A 27,786-nucleotide genomic window follows, 5' to 3' on the forward strand; every position below is an offset into this window, starting at 1 on the left:
GCCGACCGGAGACGGGGACTGCTGCGGAATCCCAAAGAGAAGCGCCCGGACTGTTGTCCGCCACTGTCGACGACCGCCGTCGCCGACCGGAGCCGCTGTGCTCCCGTTTGCCTAAGAACTTTCACTTGATCAACGGACGCTCTCTTCTGCATCGTCGCTGCCTTCTCCTGCTGGAGAAGGCCTGACCGTCGACGCGCCGAGGAGTATCCACCGGTGGGTTTCCTGCCACCTAAAGACCGCAGAGATGCCGACGACTTGACGCCCTTGCTGGGCCACAGTTCTTCCTCATCTCTTTGCGGTCCAGAACTATCGTCACCGAGGGGCCCCGCACGCCTCTTCCTTGCAGGACGCCAATGCTCTGTTGTCAACGAGCACCGCTCGGATCAAAGCCTGCTGCCTCATCGACGCCGTTCTACCCGGTTCACTGTCGGACGTTTGACGCCCCCCGTGTCTCCTGCTTTAAAGGGAAGGCATTCAAGAAGGGCCGTCGATTCCCCGACAACGAACACCGAGTCCGCGACGCCTCTCGACGATCCGTGGCTCCTGCCTTAAAGGGAGTCACTCAAGAAGGATCTACCGACACCTCGCCGACGAACTCTACTCCACCAGGTACATTGGGGGGGTAAAAACATTATGGGAGAGAACGAGACTCTTGAACAATATATGGACTGGGCTTGTTTTATATATCTTTATTTTTCAGGTTGCCCAGGTGGGGGGATCTCCACTCAGAACTGTGTCCAGTGGTAGGGGCCAGTATTCTGCCTATTGTTTCAACCGTCTGCTTTCCCTCCTCTCTCTATTGCTGGTTTCCTTGCTATTGATCTGTGTGGCATTCTGACCGTCTTGTTGATGCACTCTAATCGAATATTAGTGGTACCACTTTAGAATTGTAGATATTTACCATTGTTGACTTTCCGGAGCACAAAGTGCGTTATTGTGATAAGTGTACATAACCTTTGAATATTAATTATATAAAGACTGTGTTTTCAGTAATACAGTGTGTGGACATTCCTTGTGGGGGCTTGGGGACTACACTGTACTTAAGAACCAGCCTGCATCACCTCCCGAGAAGCTAGGCCTTGATTGCTCGTCCATTGCTACCGTAATAGAGAATCTTGGCTGGGGTCTTCTGTGCCTCTCCTCTACCATATAGAGAGCGGAAGTACAGATACCCCCTACCGGTCTTTACAAGCTGCACCATTAACCCACTCCTTTCTCACACTTCAACAGTAGCCTTCTCCTACTCTATCTTTAGCCGCCTTCATCTTCCTTCCTGGACACTCCTGGTTCCTTAACCCATAGGTTGTCTATAGCTACAGCCAACATTAAGGGTCCCAAGCTCTTGCCATCCCAATAGGCAGAGATCACAACACAGGCTCTTGTTGAACCGACAGTTATTCTGTTCTTGGTGGTAACTTGTTAGACCTGTCAAGTACACATCACAGTTCCCATGCCGACCTGCTACTGATGTGTCAGCCATTAATTTCACTGCATTTTCTGTGGGCTCTCACAATTTAAGGAAAACCTGACATTTATTGTCCAGTGATAAGATTTCTTTTTAGTGCTGTTGCCCAGAAATTATAAGTTAAATCAGTGATAACCACACCCTCCACCATTTTCTTTCTTTTCCGCATATACCATGAAATATTGACGCATTGCCCTGCCCCCATAGCACACTAATTTCTGCCAACATATTCTCACAAGACACAGGACCTTCCACCACAAATGAAGGTTCCAGTCCACCGCCTTGGTAGCAATAGCTTGCATGCCTGAGTGGGCCTTGCACCCAGACTGGGATGTGGTCTTAAAGCTCTAGGGGATGCTAGGGCATTTTCAGAGAGGATAGGCTGAGTGAACCAGGGCCCACATCATCTTGTAGTCACCCACCTATACAGACAATATCCATGAATCCGTACATTCCGTAGCAGATCTGGAAGAGAAGATCCTGGCGCTGCCACTTTGCCGAAGGGCTGAAGGTTGACCAGACGAGCCACGAAATGCTGGCAATAAGGAAGAGGGACCCCAAGATGGCTGCCGCAATCTGAACCTTCTCAATAACCGTCAGGGAGATGGCCTGCCACTGCATTGAGGAAAGGAGAGACAGAAGATGCAAAATGTGACAATTACTCTATCTCTAATTGCCAAGGTAACTGTGCAGTAAGAAGCCAGTGAAGAAATACAATCTAAGTAACCTGCATTATTTTCCAACAAGGCATGTGGTTGTGGGGTTTAAAATGGGATCTGTGAAGCACAACACTATCAGAGAATCTATTCACTATTGCAATGTTTGTTTAATGAGAAATAAATATTAGAATGTAAGGGTAACAATTTGAGATGACACATGTTTTGCACAGTACATGATTGGTCAGGACTTATAAAATATATATTACCATAATTTGTGTTTTCAGTCTCTAAAAGTGTAAATACTAAGCAGGTGGCCACCTAGAGGAATGGGGTCTTATTGCCACACTCAAGCTTCAAACATATGGGACATCGACCCATTCTGCACTGCACTATATAAATGAGTGCAGTGTATACAATTAAACGGCTTGAAACAATGATGCAGCTATTATATATGCAATAAGCCCTGATGAAGAGCATACAGTACGAAACACACATCAACTCACATTGTTAAACTACATTCTGATTTTGATTTATGTTCAAGAACACCACTTTAATAAAGAACGGATTGCCCAATGTGGTTTCATTTTTCATATGTAAGGCCACTTCATGTGAAAGATTCCCCTCCCTCATTTGGAAATGAATGCACACCCATTCAACTGTAACTCTAACTCAGGCCTGAAACATCTCTGAATTCACACAGCTATAATATGTAAAACCAATGATGTATTCTCCAGATTGGGTTTCACCATATTTATAATAATTGCTTGTATGTAAAGCTTCCTACAGACATTTTTCTTCTTTCGAAAGACTATAATTTACAAGACTAAGTATTATCCGATTCAATGTTACTCAATTAATTAACACTGGATAGATGAAATGCTGAGTTATGAGATTTAAGCCAGTAACTTACATGTTGAAAACTGACTGACTAAAGACATTTGTAAAAAAGGTTCTGTCAAAAATGTAATTGGCCAAGTGTCTTTTTAAGACTGTGCAACTTTCTGAAAAGTAAAAAGGAAATTCCAGCAAATGGAGTTCCCAAAACTTTTTTCAAATCTTCATATTCAGAAATGGCTCAAATTAAAACAAGGACACATAGATGGGAAATTATAAAAGGTACAAAAGTGGTTTCCATCGCTGCCACAAATTGGAGCTCCGTTTCTTACAGAAGCTCTTTCCAGTAAACAGCGACTGAAAGCATGATGTATTGGAGTGGTGGGATGGCAAGATGGCAACCATAGTAGAAAAATTAGTAATACCCAATCTGACCGAAGAAAGTTGTTCGAATGGGAGATTTGATCGAAGATTTGATCGAATACAATAATTGCGATCAAATCTCCCATTCTAAAGGCATTATAGTGAACAAGGGGAGCGGGGTCTGCGGGGGTGTCCCCCGCACTCTTGTTCACTATAATGTTGAGGGGGTGACCCCCACACCCGGCCTATTAAAGATTTATAAAAATAAAAAAAGGGACCCTGCTGCGTCGGATCCGACCCGCATTATAGGGACAGATCTGAAGCCACAGGGGTGCAGCAGGAGCGGTGGAGGCAGTGGGGAGAAAAAAGGTAACTAAGGGAAGGGGGTAGAGGTTTGCAGTATGGCATGATTTGGGCTGTTTTGTCAAAGTGAAAACAGATTCTCGCGAAATTGACTATGTCAATTCCACAACAAATCTTTACACTTCGGTCAAACAACCCAAATCCGAAATATTTAAGGGGTTATTGCAGTTGGCTGGAGGAAATAGTCTGTAGATTGGGGCTCTGCAATCTTTTTCTCTTGAGATGTTTTGGACTACAGCTCCCATCAGCCCTAACCAGCGTAGCCAATCGTGAGAGATCATAGAAGTCGTGGTCCAAAACATATGTACAGCCGCAGGATCTCAAACCCGGCTGTAGACACTGGGGAGTAACTCATGGTCGCAGGAGAGAAGTAAGGTACCAGTGGTGAGTGAGTCATTGTAAGAGATTTCATTAAAGTTTTATCCACCACATACCAAAGTTGAATTAACTGGCAATACACAACTCTAGATTTATCACGTTCTCGTGAATAATGGGTAGGTATTTTAGGAGATTTGTCAGATTTAATAGTGAGGAGCTACTTGGTTGGGAGTTCAATTCACAGTTTTAGTTTAGGGAGAAAGAGCATAGACAAGCCCACAAACATTAATGAAGATAATATAAAATTCTTCCCATATTATGAATTTGAGATCATACATGAGGCATGTCGACTTTCCAAGAGACGATACATTAATCATTGTTATATCGATGTAGTTAGGAGCACAAACGTTCAACTTAATCGAAAGCAAACAAGTTCACTGCCCCCGAATGGTGGTTTTTCCCATGGAAATCATTTGCTGAGACAATATCAATGCAGGGTCTCCATATTTAACATACTTTGGAAATCCTTTACATAAAATCGCTGACATCTTCTCTGTGGCCAAGCCCCTCCAAATACTAGACTTCCATTCTGAAACGGGCGGGGGTGGGAAGATTTCTAGGGGAGAGTAATGTTGAATCATGCTTCAGCTGGGAAATGTTGCATCGTTATACATTGATCATTTATTCATTACTGGTGCTCAACATCACCAGCGATCATGACCAGAGGGTCCAAGGAAAGATCCTTTTTAGTAATCAATTTAAAGGTAGAGCGAGAACCCCCCTTGATAATGGCCACACCATGCAACATTCCCACCATAGAAGAGCCAAATTGGCTCTCGCCAGGAGACACCCCAGAAAAAGGCCAGAACAGATGAACATATGGAAAGATCACATTAACTTTAATTTGGGCTAAGTTTTGGTAGAAACATATTTTGTGTGGGTTTTCTCTTATATGGGTAAATAAAGGTGTGGATGACCTGGTCCACATATTTCCCCAAAGTGGCATCTCTGTAGATAGACTGAGGTCTTTTTCCAGCTTCGTCACCTTGGAAGGGCTGCTGGTGATGTCAAAGATCTTATTTAGAGTCGCGATGTCCCTGGACTGGACAGTCAACAGGATCACATCTTCTAATATTGTGATATCTCTACTACCCTCTTCTTTAATAAGGGATGAGAAATCCAATGTCTGATCTAAGAATACTGAAATCATTCCCTTTCTCCTAGAGAGAGACTGCTAGCATTCTTGACATCCTAGGGGTATACAATTAGCAAACAAATGATTCAAGGTTTTTAACCTCCTTGTGGCAATTGTGCCCATGGATAAAGCCTAGGGGAAAGTCTGGACTAATGGAAACTGGAGATAGATGGGAGGGAAAAGACATCATCTTGTATCTATGACAGGCCCTATTTCAGTGACATGGTGCGGTTTTAACTCTGCCGAAGATGATATCTAAAATGTGTCAGACGCAGGGAGAAAGCCAAATCAATACCTCTAAAGGAAATCTCAATGCTCATTGGTCCAGCTCCTTCCCTTATGTGTTTGTGCATCACTAGTGGACCAATGCTAAAGCACCTGCAGTTGGGCTGCCCATTGGAAATGAGCTCAATTTGCCAATCCGCCCTTAGTCATAGAAGCACTGAGAGTCTTGCCTGGAGATTTGTCGGTCCCGGTGAAATGTACATTCTTCTTTGAAATATTTAGCAGAAACTCTCTGAGAAGATGCATTGGCAAAACCTGGAAATGGTAAATAACGCTAGGTAGATCATTAGTTTTGACTGCATAGAGTTTTCCCCATACAGGAACTTTCTTCTGAGATCCACTTTGCTAAGTCCCAAAAAAATGGCCGCCCAAGCTCTGGGGTAGTCATATCTGAAAAGTGTGTGAGGAAACTTAGCAATGTGCTCTCCAAGGTACTGTATTTGTTTATTCTGCCTTGTAAATATTTTAAGATGTTGAGTGTGAAGAGACAACCGTGATGACGGGCTGCGGGCCTTATAAGTACTTATGGACCCATCCGACAGCCCCCTTAGGCAATAGAACATTATGCAGTGATCTCTGGTGCCTTGTAGCATATACTAGTGTAGTGCATAATGCATGCTGCCTGGGTTCCATGTTGGAGCATTCATGGCACCATGTTTATGCTGTGTATTAGCAGACCCTGTGTGAAAAGCTAAGACCGCAGCTTCTACTTTTGGTAAGTTTTGGCACCCAACCTTTGCCAGCTTGTTCTTCTAGTGCCCATGGATGACCTCACTGAGGAACGGCAGAGGATGCTAGTCTAAGCCAGTTCTGGCCTGATCAGCTAGCTGCAAGGACATGTGATAAAGAAGAACAGAAACTTTCTTTCTTCCCAACCTGTTCATGGTTGAGTACCCCTCCCTTTCTCACTGCGCACAATCAGCAGTGTTTGACCATCAAACTCTGTCTATTCTATTTCAATGGAAATGATGAAACTTGCCTGAGGGACACTCACCAGTGCTGGTATCCATGCCACCCTCACCCAACGGATGGGAAGTAGGAGAAGAGGAGCAAGCTGCCCCGACCTTGAAGCAGCGTGGCAATGCACAGCTACGCAACGTGATGTTCCATTTGGTGCACACCCCTTAACTTGTATTGTGGGGCCGGCCCCTACCATTCAAGAGTATAACATGCGTGCTAATTTGGGAGGTAGACTCTGAACTTCCAATACTAGATGTGTCATGGACTAATAGATGCTTTGAGCCAGGTGTTTGGCTGAAAGTTAGGAAGTGACAGGGCAACCAAGAGCAAGATAGCTAGGGATTAAAATCACAAAGACATATGGCATTAGTCGTGCTTACCAGGTGTGCCAGAGCATACCACGGAATGGATGCACCCCGCACCAAGAAAGGTCTCTTTGGTCCATTATCTCTGGTGACAGGTTCCGCACAGTGCAAGTATGGATACAAACATGCCATAATATTGAATATGTAGGAAACAAATTACCCTTAGCCCCAGAGTAACTGTGCATCAAGGGTAAAGCAAGGGAAGGTGTTAGGGCCTTTCCGTCCTTTCAGTTGAAAGTGGCCTCGAGAATCAGGGGGTTCCTAGCAACTGCCACCATATTGCCAGTAAGCAGTCTTATAACACAGCAATATATTCATGTCATTCTGGGGCTTGAAATGCACGATTCGAAGTGCTTGCCTTCACTTCCAAGGGGTATACAGAAATGTTATCAACTTGTTACCTTTTAACACCGGTTCCTCCACATCAGCCACTTGCAGAATAAGAAGAATTTAAAGACTTTCAGTGTGCATTTAGTGTTTCAGCTCACTGCTGGCTGGCCGTCTTGTGATAATTGGAATAATACCATATATTGGTGCAGACTGCATGGACATACATGGGAACAGCCATCATGGAGATGTTTTTATGCTGGCATATGTTGGGGGCAAAGGCAGCATGAAATGCACTGGAAAATGCTCCTATGCATGGTTGATGACTTACATCTATTGGGTTTTTCCAGTGTGCTACCATACAAAACCAATTGCAAACTGTATGGCTTTTTACTCAATTTTTCAAAGAAAGTGCTGTCAAATGCACCATTTGACTCCATTGTTTCTAAAAAGTTCTCGAGAGCGAGAAACCCTTTTAAGCACCCTTGTATGGTTTCAGCTTCCTCACTGTGCTCTGCCGATCCTGCATAATTAGTACAAACCTTTAAGCCTCTCCAGTTCAAAAATTCACCAGCTGCCACTGAACATCATCTACGCGTAACACTGTAGGACTGGTTTTTTAAATCGCACATGGTGCTCCCTAATGCAGTCATAATAATAAACCATTTTTGGGTTCTTCCACACATAAACTCAAGGGGACATTTCTCGCCTCTCCTGTTTGCGGCTGCGTGGCCGCGGACTCACTGCAAAGAATCATAAGGGGGGCCTCACTAAATGTGTTGCCCCGGGCCTCACCACAACCTGGGACAGTCCTGCTCTGGGACCCATAGTTCAGTTGCCCTCAGTATAGTTCGCATGAGCCTGCAGTGGGCTAATTTATCTGCTGTAGAGCTCTGTGAGCACCTAAAGGTGAAACCTTTGACTGGCTCTTGTGCATCGCAAACTGGGGTGGAAAACAAATGTGGTCTGCTAGTCCGATTTCAGGCTGTATTGGGTTACTTTTTTGGGTACTTTAATACGTGCGTCATCACACTTGCTCCTTGTACTTAATTCCTGTTAAAACAAGCACTGGCTAAGCCAACAGTTGTGGCCCTTGTTTGGACATTAGAGAGCTATTTGCTAGGGATTGTCTTCATATGGCCAGGTATGATATGATATGATATGGCATTTGTAACGCGCCTATACACAAGTGTTTCTCACTCCATTTGCCAGCTGTTCTCCTCCTACGGGCAGTGCTAGTTTGGATGACATTTAATTTAAGCCAAACACTACGCGCTCAGTACATGGAACTGTTTACAGCTCCATGTACTGAGCGTGTGGTGTTTGGCTTAAATATACTGGATTTTATTAGTGCTTAGGATAATATATTTGGGCAAACAGTAACATCACAGTCTCATAGGTCTGTGCACCACAATATTACTGTTTGCAGTGCTACCTCAGTGTGGACAGCTCCCTGGCCTCACCTCGGTGCGCCTGAATGGGCGCACAGCTCGCCCTCGCCCTCCTTAGCTGCTGTGAAATGCTGATGGTTCTGCTGTCATTATTGACAGGCCTGTCTGTGCCAAAATCCCCTGCACCCCTCCGAGGAGAGGCATCCCCCTTGTAACCTTTCGAAATCAATTGCGGAACCAGTCGGGGCACTGAGCGGAAGTAATTAAACCCGAGGCACGCGCGCTCGCTGGGGGCGGAATCGCATTTCCTGCGCCTGTGATGGCTGTCTTCGCATCTTTAATTGCAGCATGTTTTCTGGTGTCATTGATAATGTTAGACGCCCACGCCTCTAATCAGCCACCGAAGATGAGACTGGTGTACACAGCAACAAGAGAAAACACATTTCCGTTAAACGCTTGAAGCATGTTTTCAGATCAGGGTTTGAAGTAGAGGTATTTTACAGGCGATCTCCCCAGGACAGCTCTACTACAGGGCCCTACATAGATTAAAAGTTCAACATCCCAGGAGGGGCGTGTCGTACGAACAGAAGGTACCTCTTTCTCAGGAAGTCAGAGAGGAGATGGAGTGGTGTCTGCAGCATATGGAGGCATGGAATTGGAGGGCGTATTTGGCTTGTCACCGGACTTGATAATAGAATCCGATGTCAGCAGATGGGGCTTGGGAGCTCGGGGTGGAGATCTGACGACTGGATGGAGATGGTCAGAGAAAGAGTTGGATCTACATATCAATTGCCTGGAGCTTCTGGCGGGCTTGTTCGCAGTGAAATGCTGGACACAGGAGAGAGCTCAATGTTGCATCCTCCTCAAGAGGTACAACGTGTATGCAGTAAGGTACATAAATAGGTTAGGCGGCACGAGGTCCAGAATTTTGGCAGAGCTAGTGAAGGAATTCTGGAACATATGTCTACCGAGCAGAATACCTGCCGGACAGCTTGAACGAAATAGCCGATTGTAACTCCAGGTTCCTAAGAGATGCCAGCAATTGGAAGCTGGACGAGACAGTGTTCCAAAGACTGTTAGTGAGGTGGGGTCCATTTCAGAGGGACCTATTTGCATCGAGGCTGAACAGACAGGTGCCATGATTTTTCAGCTGGAGACCAGACCCAGAGGCAGAGGCGACAGATGCATTTCTACAGAACTGGTGCCCATTCCTAGAATATGCATTCCTGCCATTCTCGATGATAGTGAAAACTCTAGTGCAAGAGAGGAGGCAACAGGTGTCGATAATATTGATAATGCCAGCATGGAGGGGCCAGGCATGGTTCCCAGACCTGTTAGAGAGGTTCCCAGACCTGTTAGAGATGGCATACGACAACCCGATTGCACTGCCAATGATTGAAACAATAATTCGGGACCCATCGGGGGACAATCACCCTCTAGTGGGATCAGGCAGCCTCAACCTCATTGCGTGAGCGATATCAGGGGATCCTGGGCTGGGCTGAGATTATCGAGCGATGCTGATTACATCATTGAAGAGTCCACGGCTACGGGAACCAGGAAGGCATACAGGTCAGCATGGGCCAACTGGAGTAGCTGGTGTATGGAGAGGAACGTACATCCGGTTAAAACAGATGTAGTGCATGTAGCAAATTCATTAGCGCAGAAGGCAGTGCAGGGCAATGCATGCAGAACCATTAATAAAGCCCGCTCAATGATTTCACTGGCGCACATACAGTTAGAAGGACGAGCAGTGGGGGAACACCCATTGATATGCAGACTACTGAAAGGTGTCAGACTGATCAGACCTCCCAAAATGAAATATGACCAATTGTGGGATGTAGATAGAGTATTATAGTTGTTCACAACATGGCTGGACAACGATGAGTTATCCAGGAAAGAGTTATCGGCTAAGCTGATGATGCTATTATGCTCACGGTCCTGCAAACGAGTATTAGACGGAAGGGCATTAGAGGTCGATAGGAAAACATTTACACCCGCATGGGTGACGTTTTATATATCTTGGAGAATTAAAATTAATCTGAGAACAATAGATTAGATCGGAATGCCTCATTCGTGGTTCAACCAAAGTTATGCACAGTTCGGTGTCTACAATTGTGTATAAACATGACAAAAGATATACGGGCCGCAGGGGTATCTCAGCTCCTCATTGCTCTGTGGGGACCTTTCAGGGCAGTGGCTTCAGCTACTCTTGCAAGATGGATGAAATGGGGGGTAATGAGTCAAGCAGGAATTGATATTACATGTTTTGTCACTCACTCGGCGAGAGGGGCAATGGCGTGTAAGGCATTTAGTGAGGGTGCTCCACTGGAAGATATATTGAAAGCTGCAGATTGGACAAATTAGTCTACATCCAAGAGATATTATTTCAAGCCAGTCGAAAAAGTAGCAACGTTGGTGGTAAGTAAGCTTTAACCAAGCATAATCCGAGCCTCTGGGTCTTGACATAGAATTCCGATTTTCAACACATTAGTTAAAGAAAGTCATAATTCTATTAAAGACACAGAGGCGAAGGATTATCCCACCATTTTTAATTGTGAAAATGTATAATGTCATCATTTATGATGCAATTGTGTGATGTATTTCTGTCATGGAACACGATTACCCAACCCAGGAGACCAGAGATCGGAAATATTTTTTATTTTTCAGGTTCCATGGGAGATAAGAAACAGACGGGAACATGATCGTTGTTGTCGAGTTTGATAGACGTTAACCCTTTACCGGTTGCGATACAAATAACCCATTAACAAAGTGGATGACCAGCGAAAGAAAGAGGACGGTGGACAGATTTATGGATGTGATCATGGTCTATTGGTGGAATAAGGTCACATGTTTTAGGACCAATAACAAGGAGAACTACTAAAGACTCAATTTCATGGGATGTGTTGTTTTTCTCGCTTTATTGATCACTTGCTTGTTCATTGTTGTGCTGCTCGACAGTATAATCCGCCGCCTCCGTGTCTTTAGTAGAATTATGACTTTCTTAAACGAATGTGTTGAAAATCAGAATTTAGATTCCCTAGGGCGCACATCTGCTGTAATGGACGCAGGTATACAAATATTGCTATGTTGCATTTAAGGTCTGCTCCTTCCTTTTATTGTTCCTTTCTTCTTTCTTTGGTAAAATGTAGTTTTCTTTTCCCAATGAACGAAGACAGGACAGTCCCTCCCCCAATTGCTTCCGCATGCTTACACTAACCACGGAGAGGTCTGCTGTATCCCCACCCAAGATGACTGCCTGCTTTCTTAGATATTTCCCGATTAGCTCTGCTTTTGTCCCCTGTAGTATGTGCTGGGGCTCGCAGGCCGGAAATCGTAAAATAAAATCACCCAGAGGGTACTTTTTTCTAATATGCACAGCTCGCCTGATTCGCAGACGTGACCTGCCCATTTTAGGGGGCGGGAGAAGGGTATACTAGAGTAAAAGATGCACTGGCTGCCATATTGTAATGACAGGCTGGGGAGTTTTCACGTGGGGGCCAGCAGCATATTTCACCATAACAGCCCTTGAAGAGCGTGCCATGTTCAAGAAGAACAAGACAAAAAAGAATCTAGGGGATCGATTTCCAGCGGGACAGTAGTGCATCGTGCAGCTGCTGGTCTGGTTCAAAGGAATTGCAAACAAGAGTCAGCAATGGCGATAGCATGAATTGCGCCCCCTATCTGCCTGTTTCAAGCAAGCCAGCAGGAATGCTTTCCAGTTCTTTTACGCATTTCGAGCTGCTCGCGGCTTGTGAATAGCTGGTTTGCATAATTGCACAAGTGAAAAGTGGGAGATGCCGTTGGCACGTGCACCCGCAGAGGCGCTGTGTACATCAGGCTCAATTTTTCATCAAACAAGGGCATCCCTTCACCAGTGTCATGAATAGTTTTGTGAATCGGGCCCAGAATATATTTTTTTAAATGCAACTGTAAACAATACTAGAGACAGTGCCCTTTCTCCTAGAGAGGAAGAGTTTACATTGATGCCCAATTCAGGAACAGTCCCAATTCAAGCCCCCCCCCCGCCTTCTCCTGAAGGCACTACGTGGAAGGTTATAATCTTATCTCACCAAGTCACTTTAGCGGTCAACTCTCGGTCTCGAGGCCCGGAATCCTGATGGGTGTTCAGGATATCCCTCATTAATATTTATGAGGAAAAATGTGCATACATTTAGAATAAGTGTATACAAATTTATATCATGAATATTAATGAGGTGTATCCTGAAAATCCGACATGTATCGGGCCCTCGAGACCTGGAGTTGGACAACCCTGCGCCATACCGGTTGAGCCGTCGCCATAGATTGGCCTTCCAGATCCTCAGAACCATCTCCCTTGCTTGATACAGAAGGCAGAGAGGGAGATCATTCCACACTCAAGGCAACAGTCTCTGGAATTCCCTTCCTCTCCACTATAAGATTGCCCAGATTCTGCAGATACATAAAGACTCACCTGTTCCGGGTTTTTGGCCCCCCGAAGCAATGAAGACCAACTCCCTGTTTTTCATTTACAAATTGTCCGGCAGAAATGGCAAGCAGGCCAACTTAAACCTTGTCCATCCCAAGTCAACCATAACTAACACATTCTTATTCACCTTATTGCTGCAGCGAAAGGGCACTTGCATCTGGTAAGTGTTTTATGTTTAATGATCAGCGAAAGCAATCATCTCTTTAAACCCTGCTGCTCTGCATCAAACCAGTTGAAAGTTAGAACAGAAACACAAGGAACTGTTTGGTTATTGAACAAAGGTGACTCCCATTTGGTTCTTCATAGACTCATTTTATTTTTCAAATCCCCTTAAAACCCCTCAACACATGTTTCGCTGCTACCAGAGCAGATTCTTCAATCATTCAAATAAATGATCCCAATCGTCCATATGGCTCTTAAGCTCTGGTCCTTGCAGACAGGAAACATTTGGTGGTAGGATGTTGAACTCTGCAGGTTCTGATCTCTAGAACCAGTTGCCTAACACACTGAAGAACATCACAAGCTTTTCCAGAAAAAACCTACGACCTTCCTGTTTAAGAAATGCCTTGACGCCTAACACTCAGCTTGCTCCTCTGGAAGGTGGCTTAGAACGCTCATCGACAACTTGAATCTGGCACTTACTTGTCAAAACACTTTCTACTGCACTTCCATCTGTACCTGGTTTTGTCCTGTAACCTGCACTTGTCCTCTGCCCCTTCCCTTAGCACTTAACAGATCTGCAAGGTTCCAAAGCAGTCAATGATCAGTCACCTCTTTCCCTTCCCCTTATCCTCCCCTCTGCTTTGTCCGTTTGGGGCGCTACAAAGTGCCTTTGTATCGTAGCTGGCACCTATCAAATAAATAAATGTATTGATACTGGTTTTCATTCCCGACAGCTGTACACCTGTATCACGGCCAGGTGTTGACTAGCAAAACAATTGATTTACAGATAACCTACCTTTTAGTTCAAGTCTGCATTTGTTTCAATAAAGCAATGATTGATTTGGGAAAGAGAGTTTTGACCGCAGAAGATTTCATCGGAGAAGAATTCATCAAATGTTTTACAATGGACTTTCCCCAAATCCATGTAGGGGTTGGGTTTAAGCAAATAACTAATGCTGGAGAGTTAAAGGAATGTGCTGCATGGGGTCTCTCCGCATATATTTGCAGAAAATCGACCAGTAAAAAAAATCAATATGTGGATATGATTTATTCAACGTTTAATTAATCCGTTCACATTTGCTTTGTAAGGAGTAAGGGAGACGAGAACATGAAAAGGCTAATTTGGCCAAACGCTACACGCCCACAGCAGATAACCTAGACAGGAGAGCCGCGCACAGCTCACGGCGTACACCCTCGGCATGCTTGATTATTAAAAAGAAATGCAGAATGTACTGGATGCAGACGGCGGAATCTATTCCTCATCTCGATTGGACTTATAAACCATATTCCAATCCGATAAAGTGGAAATTGGATTTACTGAGCTGACAGATTTATAGAAATCAATTTACTCGTGTGATTAGCAATGTCCCAGAATCAAGATCCCCGCCTCCCGTGCCTTCTCTATGTTAATTTCTGCCTCAAAAGAGCCAAGCATAAAGTCCCTGATCGAGATCAGGAGCGCTTAACACTTTTTAATTCAATAATTCATTTAAGTCATATCAGAAAAGATTGTCAATGGAAATACCTCCCTGGGGAAAGAGCTAGTCAATGAACACCCTTGTGTACAGACAGTAGCACCATGTTGCAGGGAAATGATTGAGCAATCTCTGTGATTGGCATTCATGTATGTTTTATGTTAAGCCCTCCCACCTACAACAACCCAGATAACTGGTAGCCAGTTGCTAAGAGGAGTATACTGTTAAGACACTGCATATCCCTAATTTAGGGCCTGATTCATGGAACAATTAGCGCGGAGAAAAGTGGCTTTGCACTGCCAACAAACACGTTCGACCAGGCCTAATTCTCAGAGCGGTGCCAAGTGTATTTTTGCAGAGCAAAGTCACTTTGTACTGAAAAGGTACTCTTTGCACCACACTAAATGGGCCCAATTCACAAGAAAGCACTAAGTAGCCAGACTCAGTGCTTTTTTGAGTGAATTAGGCCCATTTTGCACGGTGCTAAGAGTACTTTTGCAGTGCCAAGTTACTTCTTTGCCTTAGGCTCTTCCCAGGGACGTCATTTAGGGATCACCAGAGGTCGCAACTGCGACCTCTGAGGTCTCCCTTGCGACCTCTGTGGTCTACCTTGCGACCTCTGACCTCTAAAAAAAAAAGAATTTTTTTTTTGTAACGCAATCTCCTGGGCTGTGGCCAGCACCATGTGGCTCTTTAGTTCTGGAGTGGCTGGCGCAGGAGTGCCACAAGTCTAACACTTTCAGCACTGACCCTAAATAAGAAAGAATAGGAATACCAAATAATGTGTCTTTCTGGAATTCTATACAATAATTGCTAGACTCATTAAGGGTTTATTTCAGGCACACTTCAGGGGGTGAGTCAATGATTTAGTCTGTTCTTAAACGCCTCACTCAGCCGTTCATCCTTCTGAGGTTGATAAATGAGTACCAACACAGGTTGGGTGACATTGGGTGTATATTTTTTCTATAAAAAGCGCTTAAGCGTAAGTGCTATATAATAACACATCATTATCATTTGGTCATGGACGTCTGCTTGCATTCACAGTAATTTGGTAATGTGGGCCTATACACACTGATCTTAACTGTAGATATGGCGATCCATTCTTGTATGAAATGTATACATCACATTATAGTGATATCGTAACCATATTTTTCATAGTACACAATAGTATGTGATGCCACTTCCTGTTTTGTCAACGGGTGAAACGTGTGGACCATCGCTTCCCACGGTATCACTTCGGGGTGGGGTCAAATGACATCACTTCCTGTGATGTCATTAGGGGGTCAAGGGTCGTGTGATGTCACTTCCGCTACCCCTGGCATTTTGGTGAAATGACGTCCCTGGCTCTTCCTGGTCATGAAACTGATTTTCCTGCAAATACGTTCAGTCTGCAGGGACCCGTCCGTTTACTAACAGGGTTCAGCAGTGCCAGTTGCACTACAAGAACAACCATTTTGTCACTGTTGCAAAACCGACATCAAAAAGTGTTGAATAGACATTTTTGAATTCATCTCTCCCACTGGCCTGGCTCTGGGCAGCTTCCATAATTATATTTTTTTACTCCATCTGAGCGCATTACAGAAGGAATCGACATATGCAAATCAGTCTTGGCCTTGCCACCAATAGGAAGAGTCCACTCTGAATCGCTATGTCATGCCTCTATGGCACGGGAATACAAGCAACCCAAACATGTCTCAGCCTTGTTGGCATCACCAGTGAGGTGCACCTTGATTCCTTAGGCAGAAGCGCCCCAAGTGTGGGCACATCGCTTGCCACTTAGGGAGACTCCCAATAGACTCCAAAAAGTGATGAATGGAAAGCTTTGAATTAATCTTTACCACCGGCACTACTATGCTGCACTGCTGCCATAGATTTTACCTCTACATTGGCATGCGTGCGCAGGCGCGCGCGCGCACACACACACACACACCCATACACACACAAACAGCTATACACACAACTGCTTAGACCTGGTCCATGTAGGAGGTGAGATTAGAATGAGCTCTTCAAAGCTCCAAGCATTAGCCCTGCACCAATTATTGCGATGCCAACAAATGCAAAGACTGACGGTCTTTCTTGATTTCAGTCTAACACACCTTTGCTGTTGCCTCCAAGCTACAGTATGCTAACCTAAAAAGAAACACATGGTCGTAAAAGTCTAACATAGACCTTATGTAACGTACAAAAGAGGTCATCATTGCAATGCTCTGAAGTGCTAAAATAGGTCTGAAATCTATGTGTAAAAGTGTAATGCATGGATGTACACCTATTTTAGCACTCCTGGGGATTTTTATGGTTTTGGAAGGGAGTTGGTGGGGGGTGTACACAGAACACAGCTGGCGTGTCTGCATCTGCTTCTCACTCTGCCTGCCAATGCCAAATGTGATTTCCATACTGCTGGAAAACCACTGCATTCCTATGGAGTCCACCAGCTGTTTCCATATGCTAAAAGCTGGCGGATTCCATCCGAATCCATTGTAAGTGCCTCGGGACATGCATCCACGGTGGGAACCCTTCCCATTTCTTTGTACTGCGAAGTGAAAACCATGCATGGAAGCATGGGTCTGCCTGGAGTTGCATGCATTTATTTCACTTCAAAGTGAAAACCATGCATGGAAGCATGGGTCTGCCCGGAGTTGCATGCATTTATTACACTTCAAAGTGAAAACCATGCACTTCGATTGTGGGGCATGCAGTGCACGCATTGACTGTCCCCTCCGTGCAATCATCACTTTTTAGAAAATGACTCCAAAATGGTTAAGTCTAGCCAAGTGGACCAAATGATGACCATCAACAGCCCTGATATTGGTTTGTGATAACTTGCTGACAGTGGCTGTGGATGGCTCACCTAGTCTACTCATCATACTCGACTTGTCGACCATGGCTTTTATTGGTTCATGAATTCTTTCGGTGGTATTGTAGGCACTCAGTTTAGTTCCTCGTCAGCTGCAGAGAGGTTGTGGTGTCCCTCATGGTTCACCTCATTGGTTAGCTCCTTTACTATTTAATGTTTATTTATGCCCTTTATTGGACCTTCTGGTCTTGCTGCAGTTTCAATATCATGCTGACGTTGTTGATACGCATCTTTCTGTGTGTTATCTGAGGTCAAGAGGAATTTACTTCCTTTTGCATTGGGGCAAGTCCAAATTGGGATGAAAAAACAGGAAGCTTAAACCGAATGCGTCCAAGAACAAAGCCCTTTGAATAGGATCAAACCTTTTGCGAAATCCTGCCAATTTCCCTCTCCGTATTATGGCCAAATAGTCAGTGCCTTTTTCTGAATGGGTAGAAAAATAAGAGGCGTTCACGGAGGCGGACATAAATCCACACTTTAAAATCAGTGATATCTGTAGGAGCTCATTTTTCCTGATCCACCAATTGAGTTGCATTTTGCAGTTTGCTTTTTCTTGCAACAAATTGATATCATCTAGTAGTTGGATATCTAATGAACTCAACGGTCGATTGTGCAAATGCCCTTTACGCAGGTTGATACCAACTCTGATACTGCATTTCCTTCTGGTTTCTTTGAGGCCCATCTGCGATGAGACTGCCTACAGACGGGCCTACAGCTGAACACCCGTGCCTAGCGAGGTCGCACAGCTGTGGAATTCGTGATGCCTTAGGCTGCCCGGCCCAGTTCATGAGCCACCCCCCGGAGAAGTACACAGCTGACGACACTGCTGGATCCAATCTCAAAGGCCTCGCAGATATGACAGTAAAAGCATTTCACAACTGCAGGCTCTACTCCTTCCCCCTTTTCTCCAAAATGGGCCGGTTTGGATATTATACATGCTTATTCATTTACTTGTTTTATTTATTTACATTTGTATAGCGGACTTACAGCCCTGGGGCATCGAGGCGCTGAAATACGTGCTGTTTCATGGGTGGAGAATGGATTTAGCCACTCTGTTTGTATATAAGAATGAGCCATGCCTGGGAGGGGCAGATCAGTGAGCAGCACTCCCATCCCATGCACTGGTGGGCTTGCATTACAGCCCATTTCTCTCTACGTTTGGTCTCCAATGTATTGTTTGTGTCCGAGTGGGAGCAGAACGAGCCTGTAACATTCGCCTTCCAACCTATCAGATCCAACGGCTTCAAGGTCGCTCGACTTATCTTCGGGCTTTGAAAAAGAGATCACCTATTAGATCCTTTTGCTCTTCTGGTCATCTGATTTGGTCGATCCCATTGTCCAGGTTAAAGGATTCCCTGTCATGGCTTCCACACTTTGGAATGCTCCCCACTTGGGGGATTGATAATTTGATCACTTTTGGACGAGCCATCAATGCTATCAATGCACTGCTGTTCTCTTGACTTATTCATTTTATTTGCATACTAGGTAAGCGCTTAGAGGCAATTCAGTTTGCAAAGTTATGCTGTATAAAAACCCTAAACAAACCGAATACAATCTTCTCCCCCAAGGCATCTTTGTTTTTGAGTGATACCACCGTAAGTAGCCTTGGCAGCGACATGTACACCCCCTCCCTGCAAGTACTGAGCAAACACAAAACCAATTAAAAAGTCACCACCCTTTGTTTGATACACAATTAGGAACCAAGTTTCTTTAAGGTTAGCATTCATCGCATCGGACGTTCACCTCATTGATTTTGGCATCAAGGCCTGAACACAACATTTAAATCCCGGCCAATATCATAAAGTTAACAACACCAAATCAAATGAAAAAAACATTTATCTGTGAAATCCTTGCCAAAGGAAGGGTGCCCACAGCCCCTACCAACCTAGAAAGCAGTGGCACAGCACCCTGCCACTAATCATTATGTATGATTCATCTGTAAGGATCCCAGAAGAAGAATGGCAAGTAACTCAGAGCACTAAACAACAGTTTCTGAAAGGTAGATCATCCCGCTAGGTGTGGTGATGCCTGGGCACATTTCAGTGCTGAAAAGATACCATCTGCAGTGATCTATCAACTCAAAGAAACTATAACAACAAAACACAACAGGTGAAACCCTTAACTAAGGCATTAGTCCAGATTCTGAAATGACTCTGCCTCCTTCAACCCCCGTCAATCCCGAGTGATGTAATGACATGATACATTTCTGCAACCAGCAATCCACCTCCAGCAAGCACGTCCATCTCTCTGAAGTTTGTGCCTCGCAGCACTACATCCCTCAACACTCACATTTAAATTCACATGACTATCACCTCCTCCCATGCCCAACCACGACCATTTACTGTTTCCCTGTGCCAAAATGTGGTTTCGGCCAAAAAGAGTGAATCCAAATGACCTAACCAACCAAAAGTCTGAAAGAAGGTACCACCAAATGTTCGACCTTATAAAAGGTGGAGGGTGGGGGTGTGGGTAGGTGTAGGGGTGTGGGTAGGTGTAGGGGTGTGGGTAGGGGTTTGGGCAAGTCAGTAATGTTCAGGGGAGAAAAGACCGAAGATTATTTTGAAAAAATAATCTTCGGTCTTTTCTCCCTCAAACATTTCCGCTTCGGTAAAACAACCCCAAATCCCAAAATGTGCTTGATCGATCTTAGAATTTCCCAGGAGCATTGGCCCCTGGCAGCTAAAAAGACCACAGCCCACCCTCTCTGAGCAAACCGTGTTGATGCAATCATTCTCCCTACAACACACTATTTAAAAAATGTCCTCCAAACTCAAACTACCGGAAAAGGACGTCACCCCTGTGCCCCATCCAGCCACATGTTGACAAATTTGCTCTCTGCCAAATGCCAAATGATAGACACCAAAACAGCTGTCCTCCACATCTCAGTAAGCTGTTCAACGGTGGCACCCAAAGCAACGCACTGGCAAGCAGCCCGCTTTGGAACCCCGGCTATTAAGGCACCCATGGCCATAGGACCCTGCGGGCAGTCGCAGCCGAGCGATGGGGTTTATGATGGGATGAGCTGTTGGCATGGCAGCAGGTGCGCTCTTCGGTACATGTTCCTGTCTGAGGTTCGGCATGAGGGGGCGAGAATTGATGGGTGGGACTGGAAAAACAATGATGCAGGGAGTGGTGGCACACTTGGGATCGTCATGGCCAATGGCCAGGGAATCCGAGGTCGAATTCTGATTTTATTTTTGAGAATGTGATGAAACCTGCTAAATCATCCCTGGAATGTAGTGTAATTAAAGAATTGAGATCGAGAGCTTAAGAATAAAATAAATATTTTTTAAAAAGCAACGCTCTGTGAACATTATGTGTTCCTATTGGGTTCTGGAATCTCTGTGTGAAGTTGTTGCTGACTATGCATGGTAGATCTGTTGTGGAATAAGCCTTTTGAATATGCATTCTCTGGTATCTTCGCTCCGAGCAGCATGCCAAAATTCACCAGACGCATACCCGTCTCTTCGGACTAAACTCCACAGGGAAATTACATGACATGGTGCCCTGCTTACATTACAACCCTCAGGCACTGTTTTGCTCTATAACTTTGCTACTAATCTAGTAAGGCATGACCCCGATGCCTGTATGGATGATAGCTTCTTGCACTCTTTGTTACTGAATACGCGGCCTCTGCCTGTGCATGCTATGTTTGTCCATGAGCTCTTAGCGGAAGGTGTATGGGATGTAGGGTTCATGTCAGAAACATGGCTGTCAGAGCCATCTGCTCCTGCCCTTGCCCAGGCCCTCCCAGCCAACTATAATATTATTTAGCTGGATCGTGTATCGCCCCACCATGGTGGGGGGAGGGGGGGTTGCAGTCATATTTAGAACCACGCTTCAGTTTCTGGCGATTCCGTTGGACCACTCAGGCTGATGGAAGCTCTACTGGTTCGTCATTCGGTATCGGCTTCTACGATCTGGCAATTCATATTGATATATCGGCCCCCTGATCCATGTGCAACTTTTCAGAAACCATTCTTAGACCTAGTCGAGGCTCTTCAGACCAAATATGTAAATGTGGTTGTGCTGGGAGATTTTAATTTGAGACTGAATCACCCACCCCCACCATCTCTATCCCAGTTCTGCGAAGCACTAATGGATTTAGGACTACACCAACACATTTCTGAGCCCGCTCATGCGGGCTCAGAATCTTATCTATTCAGCAGCTGATAGCATCATTGCTCCTTTGGTTAAGCAAGTAATATGGTTGGACCATTGCCTTATCTCATTCAAGGTAAGGCGCCTTGCAGCACCGACTTAAGCAGCACATCCATTTCCCTCCCGGAGGCGTGACTGGTGCTCAGTTTAACCCCATGATCTACTGGCCTGGAAATTGGCTCAATGTGGAAGCTTCGGCGATAGTGATTTGTCATCCCTCTCTCAGATTTTTAAAGAAGTGGTTACGAAGTGGCCCCTCTGAAACTGAGGCAAGCTCGGAGGGCTCCTCCAAACCATGGTTTAGTGACTAACTGAAAGCCTCTTCCTACTAGTGAGACACGCTGAGCGGAAATAGCACCATTCCTATGGCCTGGCTGAGAAAGCTAGGCTGCGATTGATCACCAAATGTTACCATCAAGAGCTTTTGGTGGCCAAACAGACGTTCTTTACTCAGAAGGTAGAGAGTACCCAGAACCAATCCAGGGAACTATTTTCGTTGGTGAGATCATTCTCATCCCCCTCTCACCTCTCTTCAGGGGTCGGGCCATCGCAGGCTTTGTGTGACTCTCTCAGATTTGTTCATCTCTAAGATTTAAACAATTCAGCAAACCATCGCTTTAAGGAGGACATGCTCCGTGACTGTTGCATCGTTTATGCCCACCCGAGACTACCATGCAGGTTTGGGTGGAATTCCCTATTTTTTCGGCACAGGACGTTGATCGAGCCGTCCGCTGACTCATATCAGCCGCACCTTCAGATCCAATCCCTCTGGCCACACTTAAGGCAATAATGCCAGGCTTACTGCCGTAGTTACTGATGCCATGAACCATGCCTGTCAGGCAGGTCTGATTCCTACAGAACTGAAGCAAGCGAAAGTCATCCCTTTACTAAGAAGCCCTCTTTGGACACTACAGTATGTTCTAATTTTCAGCCTATTTCCCTCCTCCCTTTTTCCATGAAACTACTGGAATCACAAGTTTCACCTCTTCTGTCTTCCTTCTTGGAATCATCCTCATATTGTGACCCTTTTCAATCTGGCTTCAACCCAGGGAGGGGCACGAGAGAGTGTCCTGGTGTCCGTGGTTGATGATTTGACCATACTGGTAGACCGCAGTGGAGTGGGGACCCTGATCCTGTTAGATCTGTCAGCGGCCTTCAACACTATCGACCACTCCATCCTGATCTCCCAGTTAGCCATGGAAGGCCTCTCTGGGACCATCCTGGCATGACTCACTTCCTTTCTGTCGGAGAGGAGCCAGGCATTGCTACTCTCACCTTTTATTTACTCAGTACGTGGTCTCACTTGTGGTGTTCCTCAGGGCTCTGCTCTGTCACCTATGCTTTTTAATATTTAAGTCCAACCGCTAGTTCGCCTCATCTGCTCCTTTGGATTCTGCTGCTATTCCTATTCAGGCTATACCCAGATCCTGGTCCGTCTTGACCTGGCTGGGAACTCGCCTTGGCTTTGTGAATGTTTTTCTGCAGTGGGAGATTGGATGTGTGCGAACTGGTTCAAGCTAAATGGGGACAAAACAGAAGTCTTGGTAGTGGGTTCTCTGTCTGAGTCTATGCTATGGACCTCCTCACTGTGGCCTACCACCCTAGGTGATCTCCCTGTTCCTGTGTTGACTGTCAGGAACCTGGGGGTGGTGTTTTCAGCCTCGCTCTCTATGTCCCCTCAGGTGAGCGTGGTGTGTAAGACAGGTCCTGTCATGCTGAGAGTACTCAGGAAGGTGCTTCATTTTCTTCCGCACCATATGAGGCCGCTGGTAGTATCCTCACTGATTACTAGTCGAATAGACAATTGCAATGCGCTGTGCAATATTTGGCAGCTCGCGTAGCTACAAACGCTCCCTCCGGAGCTCATATCAGCCCTGTGTTACGGACTCTACACTGGCTTCCAATTTGCCAGAGAATACAATTTAAGTCTCTCTGCCTGGTTCACTGGGCCTTGTCTGGACAAGGGGCTGAATCTTTGAAGGAAAAATGTCATTGCTACGTCCCGACCCGATCACTCTGCTCTAGTGAGACCAATCTCCTTGTCATTCCAAAAATTCAATTGTCCCATGTGGGAGGCCGAGCCTTCTCTTTTGTGGCCACTAAACTGTGCAATAGCCAACCTGCAGGGTTGAGAGGGATGGAAAACCATCTCCTCTTTAGGCGGGCCCTGGAAACCTTTTTGTTTTAGCTGCTGGTGCAGAAGGTAGGTAGAGAAAGTGGAAGATCGTTGTATTGCGCTCAGCTCTAATTTTTAACATAGAGTTTTCAACACCTTGTAAGTATAGTGTTGGATCTGTGAAAAAAGATTTCTCGTGAGACTTTTTGCCAAGTTGAAATGCCTTTAATGCCAAAAATATTTTTTCAAATTTTAGTGTGGCCCTTGACACGTGTTTCTCTGTCAGTGTTTTACTGACAGTTCCTCAGGAGGGATAAGCCTTTTTTCTGGCATCAATTTTCAAAACAACTACAAGATACACATGCCGGATCCGACAAGCGCAAAAGGGAGGGCCAATGGGAGAAGAGCATGGTGGCACATTAACTCAAGCAGTACCTATTAGTAAACTAGCGAGAACAAGACAATCAGTGCAGAGGTAGTCTGGTATTCACAATTGTTCCAACGCTGGGCCAGTGAGCACCAGGGAGGCACATTGCGTGTACCAACCGGGGAGTCTGCCACCATTTTGAAGCTGGTGTCTGTTCATGAAAGGGCAGGGGAAGCCCAGAGAAATGCAATAGCAACCGTGGACAATGTTTGATACAAGGACCTGAAGAAAGGCAGGACCTCCATTGGTTGCCAAGGGCGGGGAGCAGGGATCAAGAACATAAAAGACAGATTAATGAGATCAGGCGCTAATGATGTGGAATCGGTGAAAGGAGGTACACGTTTGATACAAAGTGAAAGCAAAGAAGGAATATGGCAAAATCAAGTGCCAGAATACATTTGAGATGCCTCATGGGAAAAGTGACAGAACAATTCAAAAATATCAGACACATACTTTTGAAAAAATGCTAAAAGAATGGATGGAATTGTTATTGAATGGGACATTTACACGGAAGAAAAGAGACATTTTGACGCTGTCCATATCCATATGGTTGATATGGGAGGGCACCCAGCCAATCAGATTGCAGGAAACGTCTGAGCTTTCATGGTTGTTACAGCTTTGATCGCACCCAGTATGACTCATTGCCAGCACCTCTCTGGGCATTACCACAACTTTTTGTGGCATGAGATTTGCTTGGTAATATATTTTACAGGCTACTCACTTTTTTCGGTTTTTTTCCATTAATGGACCTAGATCCTTCTGAAAGTTTCTAAAACCCTTTTCCAAGTCATGTTCACATTCTGGCACCCTGAGATGCACGGCCTCCCATTAGGTGAATTCAGCTTTTTAGTGATGCCCACCTGGGGGGTCCAGGAATGCAGAGCATGGTGATCAAAAGGACCTGCGATGGAGGGCACTGTATTTACTCCCTTATCTCTCCCCCGAATCAGGAAATATATCGATACGCAAAATGTCACCTCTTTTTGCTGCATATATGTATGCACCCTAAGGGCACTTAAAGGGTTCAAGCTCATGAACGTTACACCGGAGCAACTTTCAAGGCCGTGCCAATTGAAGATGGTCCCAGTTTACCAGGGTGTTCGATGTAGTGTCATCAGAAACCTGACAACATTGTGGCGGCTTTCCTTCTGCTAGACCCCGGTCAAACATAGACATTTATATCAGCCCCAGGACAGTCGCCTGAGGACACAACACCCAAATCAAGGCTACCTTTTACTTATGCACACCTTTGCTTAATTTGTAAAACCTGGGGTTTCACCCTAAGTAACCCAAGGTAATCCAGACGTGGACCTCTTGCTCACTGCGCTTTAGAGAGGCTCAGCTTCAGCTCACTGGGGAGGCCCAACAAGGCCGAAACATGTGTCTGTGGTTGCTGATGGTACTCTTGTTCAGATGCGAATTGCCTAACATTTCGGTGCTTGACTGCCCTTGTCGGTAGGACCAGGCTGATATGCTAATGGATATTTCTCCTCTGTGAACGCTGCAGTGAGCTAAAACGTGGTTATAGACCCTCCTGAGAGGAAGACATTCTGTATAGACCCATGTTTGTTCTCAGTAGAGGGCCTCCCACACCCTTGCTTTACCTATGGGTTTGATATGTCAGAAAATATCAACTATCTGGATCAAAAAGTGGCGCAAATGTGGTCTAAACAAACGCAACCAGGGCTGGTGGTGCAATAAAAGAGGAGGACCGTCCTCTCACGTGTTCTACTCAGACATGAAAATAGGCTGTTTGATGTGTTGGCCTTGAAATGAAAGTTGATTTTCAAGATAACTCTCTCCAATTACCTTTTATATCTGCCTACCAAAAATTGTGCCTATTAAAATGCATCACAATAGCCAAATGCACAGATCTGTGTAGTTGGAAGGCTTCCAACAAGATGAAAATGGAAGACTAGCTGACGGAAATGTGTGATTGGGCTACTGTGGGGGGGGGAATCTGTGATCTGGCTACTGTGGAGGGGACCTACCTCCATCCCTGAGCCGAGGAAGATCCCCTCAAAGGAACCCGCAATCTGATTTATAGCTGTCTGAACAACCATTTACTCTTGTGTCACGTGGCATGATCTGTTCATTTCGGGATTTTGAAAATGTTAATAAGAAGAGTTTGAATCGCTTGGTTCCGGATGCCAGTTATTTTCAGAAAGAAGGAACTCTGATTAGTTTCCCCAGATCTCTGTAATTGACACATTTTTAGCTGTGCCCCTACAATTGGCTTATAATACATGGCAGCCTGCAATGCCATTACAAAAACCTGGCTAGTTGTGACAACACTACCGACCGGTATAATAAGAAAATGACATCACTGCTGCTCTGTAATCAGTTAAGCTGTGAAAGGCTTTATAAATTCCTTTTTTGTAACTTTGCTTTCTGTGACACTTTACAGCCATTGGGCCTCATTATGAGTCAGGCGTTAAGGGGTTAACGGCGCCGTAAACGGCGCCGACCATTAACGCCTGATTACAAGGTCCCTTAGCGCCACAGTGATTTTAACGCCTGCTTTTTGCAGGCGTTAAAACCCATGCCGCAAAGGGACCTTGGTGCTAATTACGCCACCGTGATTTACGGTGGCGTAATTAGCGCCTTCCCCACTCCCATTATGCCCTATGGGGCAAAAATGGGAATGGGGAAGGGCTAAATGGGAAATGGGGATTTACCGCCCCACTCACCTTGGAATGGGGCGGTAAATCCGCCATCCACCATGGTGTAAACATAGTTTACACCATGGTGGTGAGGGTACGACCCAGGCGGTAACTTACCGCCTGGGTCGTAATGAGGCCCATTAAGTGTTAAGGAAGTGTTTACGGTAGTATGTTTATTTTATACACTGCTGGAGATTTACACATGAGAGCAAGAAACTGCATGTTATTGCTTCTTTAAAAGCACAAAACTAAAAGTTTTTATTAAACTGCTTAAACTATTTCTTCAACACATTAGAAGATGCATGTGAGTATTCATGTTTAAATCCACAAAGACTATTGATTATATGTATCAGCAACTGGGCGATCTCTTACATGACATTAACATGTATGGCCATGTATTATTAGGAATACAATATCCCCTACCGTTTGTATCAGCAACTGGAACATCTCTTAAATGACATTAGGAACCGGCGCGCCAATGCCACGGGAAAAACTGAATGTGGATTGGCTCATTTGCAAGCATTACCACAGTGTAATCCCTTTAAAGCAACTGCGTGCATCGCGCGCCGAGTACCTTATCTTGTTCGCTCACCATGTCCTTGGATGAACTCGCATAACCACCGAGCCCATTATTTGTTAAATCATTACTACAGAACAACCTGTCTCAAAATGGCACCCCGTTGATCCGTAGTAATGAAGCAGTATGCGTGTTCTAGTCTCTCTAGAACTAACGCGTACTGCAGCAGCCGCCTTTTAAAACGACACAAACAAATGATGTATGGAAAAAAAAGCAACACCATTAGTATCCCAGATCTTTAAACCCCGGAATAGTAATGGCAATAAGCTCCTCGCTGGTGGGCCATTACCGCCTATGGTAATGCCCCCCAGGCCTTTGTTAAGGCCCTCGCACGAGGGCCTATAACTATGGGCCCCGGGGA

At 45.2% G+C, this 27,786-nt stretch overlaps 1 protein-coding gene across 2 annotated transcripts in view; it reads right to left on the reverse strand.

Moving 5' to 3' along the window:
• The window catches only part of MARCHF4 (membrane associated ring-CH-type finger 4), a 699,606-nt gene that overhangs the window by 183,782 nt on the left and 488,038 nt on the right, over positions 1 to 27,786 (reverse strand). For both annotated transcript variants that reach the window (XM_069616807.1, XM_069616806.1), the window contains exon 3: positions 1,888 to 2,080. In XM_069616807.1, coding sequence (XP_069472908.1) covers positions 1,888 to 2,080 — 193 coding nt within the window. The remainder of the gene's footprint in view (positions 1 to 1,887; positions 2,081 to 27,786) is intronic.

This window comes from Ambystoma mexicanum, chromosome 9 (genome assembly GCF_040938575.1).
Source record: "Ambystoma mexicanum isolate Mex_15411 chromosome 9, UKY_AmexF1_1, whole genome shotgun sequence".
NCBI classification, from domain to species: domain Eukaryota; kingdom Metazoa; phylum Chordata; class Amphibia; order Caudata; family Ambystomatidae; genus Ambystoma; species Ambystoma mexicanum.